Consider the following 21,089-nt stretch of genomic DNA (forward strand, 5'->3'; position numbering starts at 1 on the left):
TCCTACATGAGTTGACTCCTATTTGTAGGGGTCGAATCCTCTCCATATGTTAGCTTCAACTTGGGTCAAATCCTCTTGATGTAGTCGACTCCTTTACATTGATTTTTCCTATAGGAGTCGACTCCTTAAATAATTAAAAACTTATTGTTTCTTGGGCTCAACTCCTTGTTCCTGTGCTACTAACTATATGGGGTTAGCTCTTTTTTGTGTTTTAGCATGAATTTTATTAGAAATTCTGTTTCAGCAAAGTTATTACATTTTTTTATCATTAAAATATGGATAGTTAAATAAATCTTTGAACTCCTTTATTCTCCACCTTTTTTATGATGACAAATATAGGATTCAAAAATTTAATGTAAATATCATGTCATGCTTTCAAGATGTTTTTTTTTTTATCCTTCGGGACTTAATTTCAAAATTGGCTCCCTTTGTCTTGTTACCTTAATTTGTTTTTAGGTCTTAATCTAGATCTTCTCCCCCTTAATTTGATTTTTTTTTTAAGTTCAATTTTGAAATCATATTCTAACTCTTTCTTCCTCTTTTGGAATCATCAAAACGGGCACAAAACATAATTAGATGAATCTTGATGAAAAAAAATGTATTCATATATGTTCAAAATTTACTAAATGAAGAGCTTGAAGCTCTTTGATATAAGTCAAAAACAAAAGTCTAAAGCATCAATAGGTGTTAGTAGAGATGAGGTAGAGGCTAATCCATAGGAAGTTGTCCTGAAGCAATCCCCAAATTTTCAAGCATAGTCAAGAAAGCTTGATTGTCTACCTCCATGAGAGTTGATGTCTCAATCCTTTGTGACTCTCCATGCACCAGATTTTTGGTTTCTTCTAGATGCTCATTTATCCAAGGATGATAGGGAACCTCCTTAGGTCGTGGAAGGATCCCAAAATGAAGCTCATATCAAGCTATCCTTCCATCCATTTTGGTCTAGCCTCTAAATTGTTTGAATTCAGACTGAGTTGAGTGAAAACTCCCAACATCCCCCTCTTAAATGGGGCCAGTTCCATAGGTGCTTCTTCTTTTTCTTCTTCTTCTTCTTATTCCCTAGAGCTTTCTTCTCATGCTTGCTTAGGAGGTTGAGAATTGGATCTTCTTTCCATAATCCCCCTTCATGTCATCTTGCTTACTAACTTCCCTCCTTGCTTTAATGGGATACCCAGGAACCATGTTTGCTCTCCTTAGAAGAGCAGTGATTATCCATCCATGGATCAAATTCATGTCCTTCCCAAGTCTGCATCCATAAATGGCATCTAGGACATAAAACACCTATGTCCAGCTTGTGACCATGCTTGGTACATTAAATCAGTAGGTTGTTAATAAAACTAATTTTCTGCACCACTTTACTCCCTATGGAGTACCCCAAATCAAGGAAATCATCCTATCTTGTACTATCACTATACTGGGATCATTGTGCTTCCCACACCCATGGAGATTCCAATTGATTTGAGTCATTTGTCAATCCAAGTGTACTTCTAAAAAGTTGTTTGGATGTAAAATTTCTCCTCCTTATCTTCTAAGCAAATCATTGACACTTCTAACTGTGATAGCTATGGATTGTGGAGGGAAGGCTGAGTGAATGGTCATCTCTCTTGATCTTCTAGAGTGCTCTACCCACATATGAGAGTAAAAGTGTTGCACAACTCACTTGATTAGGTAGTTATTGAAAAATTGAATGTATTGTCTGGAATTCCAACATTCTCCTCAACTCTTGTAACTCATCAAATGAGGTTTACTATAAATTCCATTGCATGCAGATGTCCTAGGCAAATATTTGTGCTGCTTCTAGAGGTTTGAAAATTTTGACTCAATGCTAAACCATAGGTTTGGATTGAAGCGTAGTGGAGGAGGAGTTGAAGGTCATTCTCATTATCTTTCTAGGGCTGAAGGAGCTCCTCTTTGAGAAAGTGAAGGCTGCGTTGGCATCTTTGTAGTTTTCTTCTTGACTTCGTAATTTTTCATTGGAGGCCTAGATGGTCTAGGAGCTTGTTACGGTGTTGGAGCAGACTTTGAAGGCTCTTGAGAAGGCTGAGATTGCTCAACTTAAGCTTGAAAAGTAGGGGTTTTGTTCGTTCTTCTAATCAGAGGCTCTTCATCCTCTAGTTCAATATTTTTGTGTGCAATCTCTCTTGTTGGGTGTAGATTCAGACCTTTTCGAGGTGATGATGGCAAGATTTAGGTCTTTTTCTTTCACATTCACCTTGGATTTACGTCTAAAGGCTGAGCAAACAGTTTGGAAGGGAAAGAGTCACGCAGGAAGATGAATAGTCTATTTTTTTTTTATAAAATAGTTGCCTTTTCTTCTCTATTCTATTCAAGGAGTCAACTCCAACCTAGAGAATTGAATTCTTCTAGGTTACCCTGTATCTTCTTGTAGTCTATAGGTGTTGACTCCATTGGAAGGATTCGATCCTCCGACTTTGAGGATTTGACTCCTATAAAAAAGGATTCAACTTCTCCTTCTTGTCTTCATGTTTTTCTTTTAAAATGATCTAATTCTATTGAAGAACAGGTGTAGAAGAGTCTTATACGACTCTCACATGAAGAAGTTTCACAGAGCAACAATTCACATGGCAAAGTCATACAAGAGTCTCATTGAAGGAAGTTTCATAACAGAGTCTCAGTTAAAAGGTGTTTTAGTTATGTTAGTCTTCTATTCTTGTTCAATTGTATAACTCTTTAGGACTTATCTTTAAGTGTTTGACATTAAGTTTTGTTGGAAGATATGTATAAGTCGAGGTGGTGTCATTGATGTAATTATCTTATGATCCCTTATTCACTCCTATTAGGGTGAAGGGTATACTTTTAATAGTTCTACTCATGACATCTATAAATAAAGCTTAAGGGGGAGGGTTATGACAAGTCCATAACCCTACTCTTCCTTCTATTTTCTCCCCAACATGTTCTCTCATCTTCCTCTCTCTCCTAGATGTCATCTCTTCTCTCTTCTTCTCATCTCTCCTCCTCTCTTTCTTCCTTCATTCTTCCACTACCTTAAAGTTGGAGACTTTATAATATGGAATCCTAAAAATTAACATGGTATCATACCAATAACTAATTTTCAGGACTCAGAGCTATGATTTTTTAGTCTCATCCAACGTGTTCAACATTGTCTGGTCGTCTTCTTTGGCAGTCCAAGCCTTCGTTTAGATTGTCCAAGTATTTATGTTATGCTACTGGAAGTAAACAATTCAAATGCTGCTTGATTAATGATTGAAATGTGTTATCCTTTTTAGTGATTATTATCACTATTTTTGTTGGAAATCCTATGAGGTTGGTTTTGACTTTTTTTATACATACATCACCCATCTTATTTTTCGAGAGTGTGTCTGATTGAGTTTTTATCCTCGGGACACCTTGATGGAGGAGATAATTAATACAATTATGTTTTTGTTTCAAACTGGGATTACACCGATACCTTCCAGTTTGAGGGGGAGAAGTAGAAAAAGCAGTACAATCAAGAGGTATTTTATTCCACATGTTGTGGTAATTTTTATGTGACCAAAATATTCATGAAAGGAGGAGCACAAAAGACGAAGTTTTTGTATCTATGAAGAATTGCATATGTGAAGAATGAAGACCAAAAATCCTTTTCGTTGCAAGCTGAAGTTATAAACTCCACCTTGAGTTGGAGTGTTGAAGAGTAGATATGGAAGAGTCTTACATGACTCTCACACTAAGAAGTCTTACAGAGCCAAAATTATTATGAAAGGAGGTCTCACAGAAGAATTCCACTCGAAAGGTGTTTTAGTTATGTTAGTCTTTTATTTATGCTTTGTTGTTTAATTATTGTAGGACTAATATTTAAGTATTAGACTTTGGGCGTAACTAGGACAAGGGTAGTTTCATTGTAATTAGACTATTAATTTCCTCTAATATAAATAGGGGCTCATGTGATCAAATTACATCAAGTTAGTGAAAATTTTCTTTTTTCCAGAAATTTGACTTATATGATTCAACTATTTGGTTATGTGGTTGAGGGAGAGAAAGTATGTCACCTTAGGAAGGTAATTTATGGGTTAAAACAATCCCCTCATGTTTGGTTTGATAAATTTACCGAACTTGATCTAAGACTTGGTTTTAAACTATGTAAAAGTGATTATTCTGTTTTTACTAAAACCACAAAACATGACATGATACTTATGGTTGTTTATGTAGGTAATCCTCAAATGGAGTACATGCTTGATTTGCTTAAAGAAACAGGGATGCTTGGACATAAGCCAATTAAGACTCCTATGGAGCCAAATGTTAAATTATGTTTTGAATCTCAGGATAATGTAGATATTGAGAAATTTCAATGGTTGGTTGGAAAACCTATTTATCCACAGTTACAAGACCAGACATCTCTCACTCGGTCAGTGTTATCGGTTAGTTTACACATCAACCACGATAATATCATTGATTGGCATTAGAAATCCTTCGGTATCTAAAGAAAAATCCAGGTCAAGGTTTATAATATAAATGTCATTGGTACATCATTATTGAAGGATTTGGTATTGCATATTAGGCTAGCTTTCCTAAAGACAAAAAATTCACTTTAGGTTATTGCACCACTATTGGAGGTAACTTGGTCACTTAGAGAAGCAAAAAACAAAGTGTGGTAACTAGAAGCTGGTGTCATATCTATGGCATCCATGATGGCTCTGCTTTACATATCAAAAGTTTCTCCTACCAAACTTTGTGGTTAAGAGAGAAGGAATTAATCTCTTCCAAGGCTGCACGAACAATGTCGATGAGGAAGGATGTTGTGGCTTGGTTACTATCTCCAGCCATGTTCAAGATGATAAAAATAGGACAATATTAAGACCACTTTTCCAACTTTGCAAAGTTTTAAAAAGGTCATTGAGAAAATTCGTTGCAGAAGGCAAGAGTTTTTGAATTAAAATTTTGATGATGATGGGGAACAAGTAGTGGCATGACTAGGAGCAAATCTGAGAACTAAAAAACAACTAAAAAATACTGAGTACTAAAAAGAAAGAAAGAAAGAAATTAATAATGGAAAGAGACATGAGATTAGAGACCGAAAAATATTATCACTCTGGGATGATCGAGTCAACTCATAGAACCTACTTCGATAGCATGTTGAGTTTCTAGAGAAGAAAATAATTTACTAAGTTAATTCTTAATAGAGTATAATGAGCCTCTTTTATAATAGAAGAAATAAGTAGAATCAAATTACAATTAAACTACCCATGTCCAAATTACATCCAAAGCCTAACTCCTAAATGTAGGTCCTAGAATAATTAAATAATTGAACATAAATATAAGATTAAAATAACCAAAACTCCTCTAACTAAAATACTGATGTGAGAGTTCCTCTCGTGAGACTTTTGTAAGATTTTTCCATATATTAATTAATACTCTCTAACACTTCTTTCTGTGAAGTCATATAAGACTCCTCTATACCTGATCTTCAACATATATATTTTCTTATAATATAGTACACTCAGAATGAGAAGCACAACACTTAAAGTTTCTAAAAAAAATTGATTCTAGTTTCTCCAAAAAATTCTTGGTAGATCTACAATAGGAAAAAGAGTCTAGTATTTTATCACTCAAAAAACTAAACAAGAGTTTCATAACTTTAGTATTTTCAAATTTGGTTGATCGATCATGTTTTTATATTCTATATGATCAACCATGCACTACAAATGATTGATCATGTATAGTAGATTATTGATCATTCATTGTAGATGACTAATCTTGCTTTATAATTTTTACGTTGTTATATTTTGTATGACCAATCATGCCTCGTATTTGATTAATCATGCTTATTTGCAAAGTATGTAAATAAGTTCTACACATAATTTAAGCCAAATCTAAAATAAATGAAAGGTTTAAAATATTTGTACAAGCTTGAAAAATATGGTTTTACAAAACATTGCAAATCTTATAGCACCAAAAATATATTTTTACCTAAAAATTAGAATTTGGTCAACCTATATTTTTACATGGCTAGAGTTCTTGAATTTTTTATGATAAACTCTATCTTGAAATCTTTATGTTTTCTCTTCATGTAAGTTTTTTTTTCTTTCACAACAACATTTCTTCAATGACTTTTTGCTTGGGGTCTTGACTCGATAACTTTGATTGTTTACTAATTACTATCTCGTCTTTAGCCTTTACCAAAGACCACATAAATTTGTGTTTGAAGACATGTATCTAATATACACTAACAACAACATAGTAGCATCTTTACACCATTAGTAACACAATTACAAACTATTTCTCCGTATCTATCTCTACAATCTCCTCACAAGGCCTTGAGAGAAGAAAGACAAAAAAAAAAAAAAAAAATTAAAGTTACTCTTATATTGAAACTTCTGTCAAACAAGAACAAGCAGTTCTATTGAAGTACTTTACCTAGGAAAAATTAACCCTAAATCGTGAGAATTTCCAGCTCTTAGAAATATGTGACAAAAAGGATATACTAATGCCTATTAACTTATTGGAGGAAGACAGTCGACTTAGGGTAATAAGGCCTGTAGAAACATCGTGCGAGTGATCGAGTGGTCGAGCATGAGAGATCGACTGAGGTTTCACGCAGAAAAGACTTAAGGAGGTTCTGTAGAATAAAAATCCAAAAGGGTGTTTGGAAAAGGGGGTTTGGGTTGAAGGAAGGTTAGCTGAACTGCAGGAGTATAACGTTTTACAGAAAGTTGGGTCGATGATTTGGAGTTTGGAGTGTGGGGTTGGTAGGGTAAGATAAACTCAATTGTTCCTATATGGTGGAGCGGGGCACGGAGTTCCGGGATTAACCTCCACCGCTGGCTCCAAGCTCCAAGCTCCAAGCTGGTCTTCTGCTGATTCTACTTGCTCCGCCTGCTACCTATGCTGTCTGTCTGTTAGAAGGTTGCCAGTAATCGTTCTAGAGAGTGAAATGAACGCGCTCAAGGGAAAGAGGAAAAGAAGAGAAGGCCTTCCTGCTTCCCGGAAGGTCCACCTTGTGGACCACCACATTTTTCCTTTAATGATTGCAGCATGTGTTAATCTTCAGAATCCTTCTTCCGAGTCCCTGATAAAGAAACTGCAAAAAGCCCAACTTGCCCGCATTAGGCAAAACTGCGACTCCAATCAAGATGTCACCCCTAGCCCATTACTCTCCCTTCTTCCTGTACTTCTTTCCAGCAGGTAAAGTCATCATCCACCTTCTTCTTTTGACTATTATTATGTAATTGAATTGGACTGATTTAACGAATGATTATTAATTGGTAAACGTTAGGTGCACAAAAATTGCTGCAACTGCTGCTGAGATTGTTGGGGCCGCTGGGCTTACTTCATTGGAGGCCAATGAGAGAATTGCTTCAGACAAAGAACTTATGGAGAGTTTAATGTGTGCTTTGTCGTGCCCCACGAAGCAGGTTTCGATGGCTGTGGTTAATGCTGTTTTGGATTTGTCAACAACTTCCTTTGGAAGGGAACATTTGTGGAGATCATCTGCCGCGGAAAAATTGATGTGAGTTGCAGTCTTGCTACCGTTTATTTATGCAGATATTCGATATTAAAGTTATTTATAATTTGTTTCTCTGAATAAAAATATTCTTGTAAGAAACTGAAACGTCTTCCTGGTAAGTTTACATTGAAGAAAGAAATTCCGAATTGACATTGTATTAATTTTCTAAGAAATGGAGAAAAGTAAAAATCTCATATACTTAAGTGGATGAGATAAATTGATGAAAAAAAGAGAAAATTGAAGGTAAGTTTTGGAAGGCATTTAGGTCATCTTTGTCATCCATAATTTGTAAAAGAAAGTGTTGAATTTATGGAAAAGAGAAAAACTCCATTGACTTGTTGTAATCAGAGCACATGAACCTATATTTATAATAGAGGAAAGTAGTAGAATTCAATTACAATTAAACTATCCTTGTCCCAATTACACCCAAACTCTAACACTTAAAGATAAGTCCTATCATAATTAAATAACTCAACATAAATAGAAGACTAACATAACTAAAACACCATTACACGGAGACTCTCTTGTGAGACCACCGTTTGTGAGACTCTTGTAAGACTCCACCATATTAATTCTAGCTCTGTGAGATTGCTTACTATGAGAGGCTTTCATATCTTCTCTTCAACAGTCCCCCTCAAGCTAGAGTTTATAACTTCAGCTTGCAATGAAAAGGATTCTTGGTCTTATCAAGGGAATCCATTTCTACTTGGTGCAACTGCAATGATGCCATTGGCTTAGAGCAAGTACTCATATGTAGGCCTACACCTAAGTTATCCACTTGTAGAGCCACAAAAAGAGGGCCTACACCTAAATTATCCACTTGTAGAGCCACAAAAGAGGGCCTACACCTAAAATTATCCACTTGTAGAGCCACAAAAGAGGGCTTACACCTAAAATTATCCACTTGTAGAGCCACATAAGAGGGCTTACACGTGAGGGGGAGTGTTAAGGAAAAGTCTCACATGGATTAGTGAGTACAAAGATCTTAAGTTTAATAGTTGGGAAAGAGGTTTCCTAAGTTGGCTAGTTATTTTTGGATGGGCCTTGGACCCAACTTCATAAAAAGAAAAAACCACAGCTGACGTGGTTTCTTACCTTCATCTCCTCTTCTTCGTAGTCGCTTCCTCACATTCTGTTTCTCCCTTATGTAGCCATGAAATCTGTATCTTCTTAGTTTCTTTCTGACCCAAGGCTTTTGCGTTGAGTTGTACCCTGAGTTGCACATTCTTAATATTCACGATGTTAACATCCCATCCCTCATCTGGAACCTCCTTGTCCTCAAGTTGTAAAGTTGGGGTAGGTGTTGCATTTCCTGAACATCTTCTCAAGTCACTTATTGAACATGTTGAAGTATGTCCCACTGCACCAAGATGTGGTGAATGGCTTTTAGTTTTGTCATTTGATATTATATTAAGCTAGGATTTTAACTAGTTGTAACATTGTTTGCATGGGATTAGAATGAGGTGCAATGGGTTGGCTCAAACATTCATAGGGCTAAAACATAGTTTAAGCATTGATTTTTTATTTTATTTGAAATGGTGATGATTTTATTATGAAGCAGAGCAAGAGAATACATCAAGGGAGGCTTCCCCTTACAACAAGAGATTGCAGGGAGGGACCCAATTTAGCACACGAATCAACAACCGAATTGTCTGATCCAAGAACATGAAAACCAAATACAAGAGGTAGTGAAAACAATGTCCATAATATCAAGAAAAAGCTGCTAATGACGCCACGAGGTGAAAGGCAGTGGAATCAGGTCCTCAAGGGAAGGAACATTTTGGATTCGGCTATGGTGTGTCACGAGCTCATCCACCACTTCAAGGCGTTGAAGCTCCCTAGATTTATTCTCAAGTTAAACTTTGAAAAAGCTTTTGATAGAGTTAATTGGAAGCTTCTAGGCACTCTCTTCGGAAAGATGGGATTTGGTGAAAAGTGGCGTTTCTGGATCCAAAGTTGTATTTCCTTTGCTAGCTATTCCGTTCTTCTCAACGGAACTGTTTGTGGCTATTTTAAGGGATTCAGGGGAATTAGACAGGGAGACCCCTTATCCCCCTTGCTCTTCAATGTGGTGGCAGAATGCCTCTCTTCCTTGATTTACACGGTCAAGGATTTGGGATGGCTCCTCTCCACGACTGATTGTGCGGTCTTCGATATTCCGATCTTCCAGTTTGCAAGTGACACCATTTGTTTTGGGGTTGGCACCATGGATCAGATAAAAAGTTGCGTGCAATTTTGGGCTTATTTGAGTTGGCTTCTGGGCAAAATATCAATTGGAAGAAAACCACTTCTCCTCGGCTATCACATCGACGCCTTTGTATTTTGTGGTATGGCAGATTACCCAGGGTGTGTGTTAGAGAACATGCCAACTACATATCTGGGTCTCCTTCTTTTTTATCTTGGCCTTCGGCAGGGCTATGGTCCCCCCTTATTGAGAAATTTGAGAAGAGATTAGCTACTTGGAGGGGCAAATTTCTGTCCACAGTGGGGCGACTCACTTTTCTCAAGTCATGCTTGGCGGGGTTGCCAAACTACCTCTTATCATTCATGCAATGTTTGGCTTCAGTTTGCTCCAAGATTGATGCCATTTGTCGGCGCTTTCTCTGGAGAGGATCAGAAGACACCTTCAAATACCATATGGTTAACTGAAAGGAAATTTGTTTGCCTCATAATAGGGGTGGTTTAGGCATCCGGCCTACAAAGGAGATGAACAATGCCCTAATGCTCAAATAGATTTGGAACTTCAATGTCAAACACTACAGCTTATGGAGGGATATGGTCAGGTTATATCTTCAGTTTTTCAGGCATTGGTGGAGAGAAGGTGGCGTCACTTGTCACTTATCCCCGATTTGGAATTCAGTTTACAAGCTACTCCCTATCTTCAAGGCTGCAACATCTTTTTACACTGGAAATGGGAGGACCCTCCTCTTCTGGTCTGACGAGTGGTGGGGCCCCCGTTCCTTCTTAGAGGACTTCCTGGGGCTTTCTAGGGTGGCTAGAGACCTTTCTTGCTCAGTGGTAGATTCTTGGAGTGACTAGTCGTGGAGTCTTCTATTCCGTTGAGGGCTGAACGATGAGGAAGCTACAAATTTTTGCTCTCTTCTCCAAGCTTCGCAGCATTACCATCCGAGAGCATGCGGTTGATAAACAGACATGGAAGCCAACATCAATGGTTTTTTATAGTTGCCTCCACCTATTCTCACATCAGAGAACATGATCCCAACCTGCCTGAGCATAAGGCAAATCTGGCATGGAAACTTTCCGCTCCTAGCAAAATCAAGTTTTTTATGTGGACTGCCATCGGAGAGCAGATACTCACTTCTTATAACCCCCAGAAAAGAGGCTACACCGCTCCTGACTGCACTTGTCCTCTCTATGGTGTGTGTGAAGAGACAATTCAGCATGTTCTTTTGCATTGCGGGTTCTCTTGGCTAAGTATGGATGATGATTTTTCAAAAGATTGACCTTCAAATGGGGCTTCACCAGGACCTTTTCGGCACTTGTCAGATGGTAATGAGGACTCGTTTGTCTAAATTGTCCAAGTTAATCCTCTTGGCATGCCTTGTTCACATCCCGCGGTGTCTATGGCTAGAGCGCAACAACCTGATATTCAACTCAAAAATCTTACAAAATCTTCAACTTTTAGGTTGACATTAGCCAACCCAGTGGTGACGTAGGCAAGCCAAGCCTAGCTATGGGCTATGTAGCAAGTAGAAGGGAGGAAATCCCAATAAAGAACCCCTTTAGGGCACAAATCAAGTTCTATGCACTTTAAACTGCATAAGCCCTGAAGAAATCCAAAAAACCAGGGTTGACATCAGCAAGGTCCAAGATGATGCAGGCAGAGGACCCAGTGTGGGTTGCGCACAATGCAACACTTATGGGGCAGTAGATAGTCTCATAACTGCTAAAACAGCAGTAAAACCCATCAACCCTAGTGTTATAGCAAAGGAAAAACACCAAAGTTTAGATTTTTACCAACCAGTCAAAGCAGATTTTGAAAATGCCCCTTTTAAGAAGTTTCAGGCTTCAATGGAAGGAAGATGAAGGCCTCACGTGCTTGAAACGAGTTCTACTGCTTTGGTACCAGGGATTGAGAGAGGATGAAGGAGAGAAGAGAGAAAGGGAGAGGAGATGGCAGCAAGAGAGAAGGACCTCTCGTGATTAGGGTTCTGGTCGACCCCTAATCACCTTTTTAGCTTGAAAAGTGCATAAGGACAATAATGCCCCTACTCATTTAAACTCACTTATACCCTTATAACTCCTGCATTACACCTCCTAATTACATGAAATTTGAACTATATAAAGTATCAAATACACTGAATAAGATAAGGCTATTCCTAGGAGGTGTAGACAGTGAGAAATTACCAAACTATCCTTCTACAATATATTTCAACAGATGGAACCTGTCTTGGACATCTAGAGAGACTTATGCAATTGATTACTTCGAAATATTTTCTCTTGTTGCCATATTAAACTTTATGTTCTGATTTCTATTGCTACTAATTATCATTGGGCTCTCATCAGTTGGATATAAAAAATGTCTTTTTTAACGGAGATATCCAAGAGGAGGTGTATATAGAACAACCTCTCAGATTTATGGATAAGGGGGAGAACAAAGTGTAAAAACTTTAAAAAAAAAATTATGGGTTCTAGCAATCCCCTTGGGCTTGGTTTGGTAAGTTTAGCCTAGTTTGGTAAGTTAGCCAAGTGGTCCTTTCTTTTTATTTTACAAGATGTTGTGGTTGACCATTTAGTATTTGCAAAGAGAACTTCTTAGGGCTCTATTTAGCTCTAATTGACCCAACTAAGTTTACTCCACTTGACAAACTATTTGTGAGATTAATCTATTCCCACTATCTGATCTGAGTTTTTTCTACTTAGTGATTGCTATCACTACTTTGTGTTTGAAATCATATCTTATTGGTGTTTGTTGATTTCATATATTCTTAATTGTCACCCATATATTTCTACCATTTTTCTTGTGTTGTGCCTTTTATTTGGAATTTTGTCCGTCAGTCAGGGTTGTGTTAGTCCTCTTTGTTGTTCTTTGTATGTGTCTTGTCTTCTAATAGCCATAGACATATTTTAGTTGGACTAATATAGGTGTTGTATTGTTCAAGGGAGAATGGAGAGGGTAAATACTGAGACGCTGCCTTCCTCGAACTGGGTTGTGTTAGTCTTTCATTGAACTTTCTTCCATACGCCGCCTTCCTCAAACTGGGTTATGTTAGTCCTTCATTGAACTTTCTTCCAGATGCCGCCTTCCTCAAACTGGTCAATAGTCGCTAGATTGTCTTCCTGAGCCTCACCCACCTGGAGTTGCCCTCCCTCTGCCTCTTTGCCTTACTAGGTGTTGCTGATCATAGTTCGGTTATGGTTTCCTTGTCTCCTTTCTTGTGCTACATCATTTTACTCACTCTCATTCTTGCTTTCACTGTCCATTTTAGCGGCTAGCAGTCCGCACCTTTTGTACATTCCATCTCTCTTTAATGAATTTCTCATGTTTTTTCAAAATAAAATAAAATCTAAATTAGCTTGTATGGTTGCTTTGGCTTGGTATATAACTTAGTTTTGTTTGACCACAAGGAGATGGGGGGTTTGACTTGGACATTTAACAAAGGTATTAGTCTGTGACTGTTGATTACATGCTTCATGAGGCTCATTCCTGAAAGAAGTTGGGCTTTTGAGGTGACTGCACCTTCAAAAGAGCCAAAGAAGGGGTTTTGTTGGCTTCTGGTTCTTTTTATGTTAAGAGAAAAGCTTGCTTCTAGTTTCAACCTGAGTATGAATGATTGGATCTGGGCTTTCACCTCTCCTTAGATCATCTGACTGTGATTTATATTGTTATTTGTTAACATAAAGTTGGTTATTACATTGATCTGCTTGTTGAATTATATTAAAGAATCTTTTTGGAGGTTGTCTTTTCTAAGTTATACTTGTATACTGACCCGGGTTCTGATAGATCTTTTTTTTGTCAGGTTGCTTCTTCTTCTCCTGTAAATTTTGTAGCTTTATGCATGGGAAGTAGACGCACCAACTGTTTTGTGACAAGATTCATGGAAGAAGAACTTCTAGTTCTAGTTCTCGATTCCGTGTTGAAACTTATAAATAGCTGCGGCATACATCACTTGAAAAAAATCCCAACAAAGCTGGCTGATTCTTTTCTCATTTATTTGAATGATTTGCGGTCCCAATTAGGTGATTCAATATTACAGTTCAACTTCAAATCACATGACGTGGCTGAAGCAATTTTCCGGCTTTCTATGAATCATGGACACCAGTCTAGTCACACTTGTGATGAGGTTAAAAGGTGTATATTTGGTACAGAATCTAACTTTGAAATCTTTTTGTTGAACAACTGGGAGGAAGAACCCCTTCTGTTAAAGCATGATTCAGAGCTACTGGAAGATGATGGTTGCATTTTGAAGACTTTGACTGAGTGTTTTAAATCTAAAACAATTGATACCATTCTTAATTCCATTTTAGTAGGGTCTGTTTCTTGCCCTCCGATTGCTTCTGATGAATTAAATATACTGGATTTTTTGAAAGAGGTGAAGGGATTGGGCAGTTCAATAAGGTATGAGCAGGATATACGGGTAGTAAAAACAGTGAAGTTGCCTTGTGATGCCACAGATGGTCATGTGGATAAAGAGGTGCATTTCTTTAGTGGTCATGGGGGTCATAGTGATGTTAGTTTAGAGAAGTGTAAAGAAGCATACAGCAAAGGTTACACGTTTGCTGTTCGAGGGATGGAGTTTCGATCTGAGAAGATAGCATCAATTGCACTTGCTTTTGCCAAGCTTTTTGGCCAGCCTTCAGTTGGAGCTAACATATACCTGACTCCACCAGAGTCTCAGGGTTTATCTCGGCACTATGATGATCATTGCGTCTTTGTATGTCAACTTGTTGGAAGCAAGAAATGGACAATTTTTCCTCAGGAGAAAGTTCTATTACCTCGATTGTATGAACCTCTTAGTTTGCATGGCTTGGAAGTAAAAGGTCATCAATGTCCAGGAAGACAGTTTTGGCTTGAAGAGGGAGACATATTGTATATTCCAAGAGGCTATCCTCATGAAGCACATACACTTTTACCTGAAAATAAATCTTTGTCTGATGGTACAACCACGTTTTCCTTGCATTTGACAATAGGGATTGAGGTGGAGACTGCATTTCAGTAAGTGCTTCATCACACTGAATTGTGTCAAATTGGAGTGATTAAACAATCGAAAATTCTGTTAATTTATAATATATTCTAGAAGATAGTAGCACATTTTGTTTTGCCACTTTATGTTTTTATTTTTGTTGCTGCTTTATGTTTTTATTTCATCTCTATTTTGACCTCTACCACCACTAGTACGGCCTCTGGATAATTTTGTGTAACCAAAAGTATTAAGTGTAATAGCTTCCACCATCTTAACCCCTGTACCCACTCTGGGTGCAACTGTTGTCTCAACTCGCATAATCTTATTAAAAGTGGCAGATAGTGTAGGCATATCATCTGAGGCAAAACCTTGGGCCTTAATCCCATCAAATTCGGACCCCAAGCCATTAAGAAATTTGGCAACTTTCATCAAAAAAAGGAATTTGGCAACTAGTAGCTGATTCACAGTCATCTGTAGTAAACGGATGATACACATTAATTTCCTGCCAAATTCTCATAAATGCATTGTAGTATTTAGTAACAGATTTGTTAGCCCTCTTAAGACCAAAGAAGTCTTTATACAGCTCATATGCACGAGATAAGTTACTGTCTTATGCATATAGTGATTCTAGGGACACCAACATGGCCTTTACAGTTTCACAATTCATCACCTGATTTCTCAATGAGGAATCAATGTCATTAACAATCCATGTCACAACTTGACTATCCTCTGCTTCCTAATCATCATTCGTAGGAACTAGAGGAGCATCTTGAATATATTTATTCTTCTTCTTAGCCTTCAAGTACATTCTGACAGACTTTGCCCAATTGAGATAGTTCGGTCTAGATGGTCTTTATGAAGTAATAATAATAGTGCCTTGCCCATAAGAACTAATAACATCTCTAGGTGGAGTATAGACTTCACATGAATCAGCCATACCAGCAGAATAATACCTAATTCAACCTCAATTGCACTTCTAAAATCCCAATGTGTGGACCAGGTATGTGAGCCCCACTTCAAAATAAGGGTTAGGCGAACAATTATAGTGTGCACACTTCAGGAATATCTTAAACAACAACAATCACTACAACTTAAGTGAAATCAATCCCAAACACAGCCCAATTAGGGCTGATGTCAACCTTGAAAAAGGTTACACAGGCACTGGGTAGGAGGAAGTTGGCACACATCTCAAGGAAGAGGCAATTTCAGCGTAATAAACCTTTATAGGGAAATTAAAGACTTTAGAACTGCTCAATAGGCAGCAAGACTATTAACCCTAAGGTTATGGCAGAGAAAGAATGAAAAAAGATGGAGTTTTTACAAACCAGTCAAGCAAGAGATTTGAAAATCCCTCTTCTAGTAAGTCACATCCTTCAATTGAGTATATTGATGACAAGTAGGGCCTCCCAGATGCGATCATCTGTTTTAATACCATGAAAACAGGGAAGATTGAGGAGAAGAAGAGAGAGAATGAGAGGGGGAGAGAAGGAGAAGTGGAAGAGGCTTTGAATTAAGTCTCGTTGGGGGTCGAGCTCGACCCTCCATCTCTATTAAATGAGTTGTGTTAAGGAATAGTCCCGCATAGATTAATGAGTACAAAGAACTTGAGTTTATTAGTTGGTAAAGGGGTTTCCTAAGTTGGCTAGTCATTTTGGGATAGGGCCTTCGACCCAATTTAACATGGTATCAGAGCAGGTACTCATATGTAGGCCTACACCTAAAAACTATCTACTTGTAGAGCCACAAAAGAGAGCCTACACCTAAAAACTATCCACTTGTAGAGCCACAAAAGAGGGTCTACACCTAAACTGCCTATTCCTAAATTATCCACTTGTAGAGCCACAAAAGATGGTCTACACGTGAGGGGGAGTGTTAAGGAATAATCCCACATAGATTAGTGAGTACAAAGATCTTGAGTTTATTAGTTGGTAAAAAGGTTTCCTAAGTTGGCTAGTCATTTTGGGATAGGGTCTTCGACCCAATTTAACAAGTTGATTATTGCAAAGACTAAAATGCCCCTCTATACACAATCACTTAACTCCTATGCTACATATTCAAAATACATGAAACTTAAACCATAGACATTGTAAAACATGTTGGACAAGATAATATAGAAATATAAACCATATGCTGAGGTGAAATGACCCCCTGAGTAGATTTTTTAACAGTTTCAAAAATCTATTCTAGGAAAAAAAAAGCCTTCTTAAGAATAAAAGATACCTAAATATTTAGCTATTTGGCTAAATGAGAAGCAATTAGTTGTAGTTAATGAATTTTTATAGATTTGGGAACTTACAAAGTTTCAAAAATTAGTTAGTTTTTTTTTTTGCAATTTTTGTATTTTTTTCAAGTTTGTTGTGGAGAAAAGAAGTATGGACCAAAGTCAGTATACGCTTAGGTATTTGAACTGAATGACTTGAAAAATGATTTTTTCTTATTCTAGATTTACTTACCATCATCCTATGCATTAAATGTTGATGTTATTTTGATATTTTAATTATTTTTTTCAATTTTTAATAATAAAAATGAGATAATGCTATTTTTGTAAATACAATGAAGGAAATGGTATTGTTGCAAATAAGTTATCTTTTTTAAAGAAGAAAAATTCGGGTTCAAGCAACCTTGGCTGGACTTGAATCCAGCCTCCTTTCCCTCTTTTGTTATTTATATATGGGTTATGTATAGGTTGATTTGAGGGCTCATTAAAATGACTTTTTATGTTTTAGCCTTGACCCCTTGTTTTTAGTCATTATGATGTTTGAATTTGAGTTATTAAATTTTAAGGTTAGTAGTAGTAGAGTCTTAGCAATTTCTGAATGAAAATTGTACTTAATTTTTGCCATAGAGTTTGAAGCTCTCCTAGAAGTGAATCAAATCTAATTTGGGCCTCTTCTTTTCCAAATCTTCCTCTATCTTTTATTCTCTCGCTCTGTCTAATTTTGTGCCTTTCTCTTCATTCTTAAAATTCATATAAAAATCATTCTTCTTTTACTTCTAGGAACCTTTGCTTACAAGTGTAGTAGTACCAAATCAAAAACAAATAAGGATTCCAACATGACGTATTCTTCTTTTCTGTCATCCTCCGTCTTCCTTATTGCTGTGTTATTTACGTATACTCCAACAATGTTCTTAAACATTTTAAAAATATATTGTTTGCTTTTTCCCTAAACCTCAATGATGCATGATAGCCAGACATGCAATATTGGAAAAAAGGTTCATCATGAGAAGATAAGAAGAAAAGGAATTGTGCAGTCTTGAACAAGATCTAATTTCATAAAATTGCCTGCTAAGTTCATAAAATTGTTAATTTTTTACCTATAAAAGCTAAACTAAACAACCACAATAGATCCAATCAGATACTAGAGAAGAAGGAAATTCCTTTCTAACACAAAATAGGTTTAGCATTCCATTGGTTCAATAAGGGTATAGAAATTAGGAATATTTGTCAAGGATAAACGTTAGGAGTTCCAGGTATGGTTCAATTTGATTTGAATGAGCAATAAAAAAATAAGAAACAGGATATAAGAAGGCAAAGGGGAATGAGAATTGGAGCAATATAGTTGAAAGAGAAGAAAAAAGGAAACCCTAAAATTGTAAGGTTTGTGCTGCAGTATATTTGTACAGTTCACACGTAAGCTGTCATAATAAGCATGACAGTGCCATGCTATATATTGTGCAACAATAATTGCAACTTCTTTTAAAAAGAAATTTGGTAAGAAAGTGAGAGCAAGGAAATTAGAGAGAAGGAATAATAGAAGATAAGGAGAAAGGCTATGAACAAAAAGGAAGAGGAGGCAGCACGAAGTGGAGCTATAGCAAAATAGTTCAATTTTTTTTCATTAACTGAAAGGGTATAAGTCTAAATGCTTTTACATAGCCACTAATCCTAAAACTCAAAAACCTATGTTAAAAGGTAATAATGACCTCAAACTAGCGGTTGAAAATAAAACGATAAAAAGAAACCATGTTGAGCTCTAAAGCTGATCCAAATAAGGCCCAACTATATAAATTACGAATCAAAATGAAAATTTTAAATAAACTTTTAAACTTCCCTTTCAAATTTTTTTTAACGTCAAGTTTTTATATTTACTAAAAATGTAAGAAACAAATTTTGGGCTCATTGAGCCAAATAACCGAGTGATTTTTTCTTACATTACTGAAATGGAACCTGTTGATTTTCATGGAAACCTTTATCAACCATTTTTTCTTTCTAAACCTTATGAAACCAAAAAGCTCTTCACTTATTTCATGCAGAATAGGAATTGTTTCTATTAAATAACTGTATGTGGAAGGAAAAATTCAACTATAAAGGTATATCCTTCTACTTTACTGTTGTACTGAATGTTTTGATTATTTTCCAAGGTTCTATTTTATTCCGTGGTCTCATGTGCCATGCTCTGCCAATTCTTTGGCAGATTCTCTTGCCAAGGATGGGATCCCCCTCCAATCTCTCATTGTTTCAGGATCCCCCCTTGTCTGCATATAGTTGCTTCTTGGTTTAGTGAAAGTTCACCATTATAAAAAAAAAGGTTCTATTTTATTACCACTGTTATTATTTTATGCATTTAACTTTTTTTTTGTGAGAAAGACTGTGAGCCAACCTAATTAGCTTGTTATGAGCGTTCCTTGACTTTTATTCTTTTTTAGCATTCTCCAAGTTAAATTCCCATGCTGTTCTATGACATGTTTTGCTTATTTGAGTTTCTTTTTTAGTCCAGTTTTTTTTAATAAATAAGGACTCACCCACTTTGTTGAGATTATCACGAAGCAATAAAGTGGTTGTCAAATTTGTGTATAATGTTTTCTCCCTGTCAGTGGAACTAACTTTGTGAAGTATTTCCTTCCATTGGGCTTTCTCGTCTAGTTTTCAATTATTTCTATTCTGGACGGGATAGCATAAGATCCTTACATGGTAGATTCAACTTTTCTCTGTATCTTGTCAACAGGTGGGAAGGTTTTGTTCACATATCTCTTCAGTGTTGGAACCAAAACTGGAAAGCAGTGACTTGTCCTGTGGAATCTCTATCGAGCATACCAAAGATAACATATGTGTATATGTTACATGTTTCCATAAAGCTGATTGCGGATCATGATTCCAGATTCAGGAAGGCTTGCATGAGAGCTTCATTTGTTCCATTAGAAGGAACGGATGGCAAAAAATCTGAGACCGCTTTTAACATGCACCAGAGGGCTATTTTCACCCACCTGATTGCTAAAGTTAATTCAGAGTCCAATTTCTTGAAGGCATTCACCAGTATAGAGGTTGCTCTTCAAGGCAAGCTTGAAGATCCTTGGGAATGGATAAAGTGGATTGGGAGTCTTGACTTTCTAGGTGGCACTGAACAGAAAATGAGTCTGATTAACCCATTGCAAGCATTCAAGGATCTTGTGCTGTTCTGCAAGGGGCACATGGAGGAAGCTGAATCAGAGTTTGTGAGAGTAAAAATGGAATTTTGCAGGGATGTTGTATTTGAGGATGTGTGCAAGTGCTTCATGGCACTGCAAGAGAAATATAAGGAAACAAGAGACCAATACATGAGAGGGATGTTGGGACTCCACAATAACAAGGATATGTGCACACTTCACAAGCAGCAGAAAACAGATTAGTTTTTGTGACTTCTCTTTTTATTTGGATGATTGGTGTTTTTTCAGAGATTCCAGAGTCCATACTTTGCCATCAGGATGATGTATTAATGTATCGGTAGGCCTCTCCTTCATTGACTTCATCACTTTTTTTATGGTAAACTGGAGCAGTTTTCTACCAGAAAGTATGTCCTCTTTGGAAAAGTTAGATGAGAACACAGCCATCTCTCTTTTATATCCTGGTCTCCTGTATATTGACATTCAGAATGCTGAATCCTTGTTGAGGAGTGACCAATTCTCCTCATAGAGGATGTAGAAAAAGAAGAGAAAAGCAGACTAGATAGAAGAAGCTATGGTCATTGCTTGTCTCAATCAACACCAGGACTGGAGCTAGGATTTGCGATTAACACAGGCGACATTTAATTTTTCAATTAGGGTATTATCATCTACTCTCAAATACTGATTTTCGTGGTTGAACAACATCCCGCTACATTGTCTTGATGATGGCATGGCAAGATCCCTGCTTTCTCTGCATGGCAAGACCCCTCCCTTGTCTTATAAGAAGACATGATACAAATAAGGGAGAAGTGGAGGGAAAAACTGATAAGAGGTGTCAATTATATTCATTTACTTGATTTTTCTTTTATCATTTATTAAATAGAAAGATAGTGGAGAAAAATTATTACTCAATTAGGTATTTTGGTATTTTTACTTAATTACCTATTTACCATTATTCAAATTAAATAAAATAGGTGCGTTATCCCCTATCCAATTATATGTTATAAGTACAGTAGCCTGATACACTCAATGTTATGGTATTTGATTACGAGGATACATTCTCGCTTATGGCCAAACTAAATTTGGTAAGGCCTTTGCTAACTCTAGCTATATTTATT

The 21,089-nt window shown here is 36.8% G+C and overlaps 1 protein-coding gene across 1 annotated transcript; it reads left to right on the plus strand.

Moving 5' to 3' along the window:
- The first annotated feature begins 6,499 nt into the window (after positions 1–6,499).
- LOC137936808 (uncharacterized) lies at positions 6,500–20,847 on the plus strand. Its single transcript, XM_068781704.1, has 4 exons — positions 6,500–7,143; positions 7,235–7,468; positions 13,431–14,642; positions 19,557–20,847. The coding sequence occupies exons 1-4, from the start codon at positions 6,893–6,895 to the stop codon at positions 20,215–20,217; spliced, it is 2,358 nt and encodes a 785-aa protein (XP_068637805.1). The 5' UTR covers positions 6,500–6,892; the 3' UTR covers positions 20,218–20,847.
- Positions 20,848–21,089: the final 242 nt, after the last annotated feature.

The sequence above is a fragment of the Aristolochia californica genome, unplaced genomic scaffold (genome assembly GCF_029961685.1).
Source record: "Aristolochia californica isolate CCGP_79_NKW_82.1479 unplaced genomic scaffold, dmAriCali1.0.hap1 SCAF_7, whole genome shotgun sequence".
Classification (NCBI taxonomy): domain Eukaryota; kingdom Viridiplantae; phylum Streptophyta; class Magnoliopsida; order Piperales; family Aristolochiaceae; genus Aristolochia; species Aristolochia californica.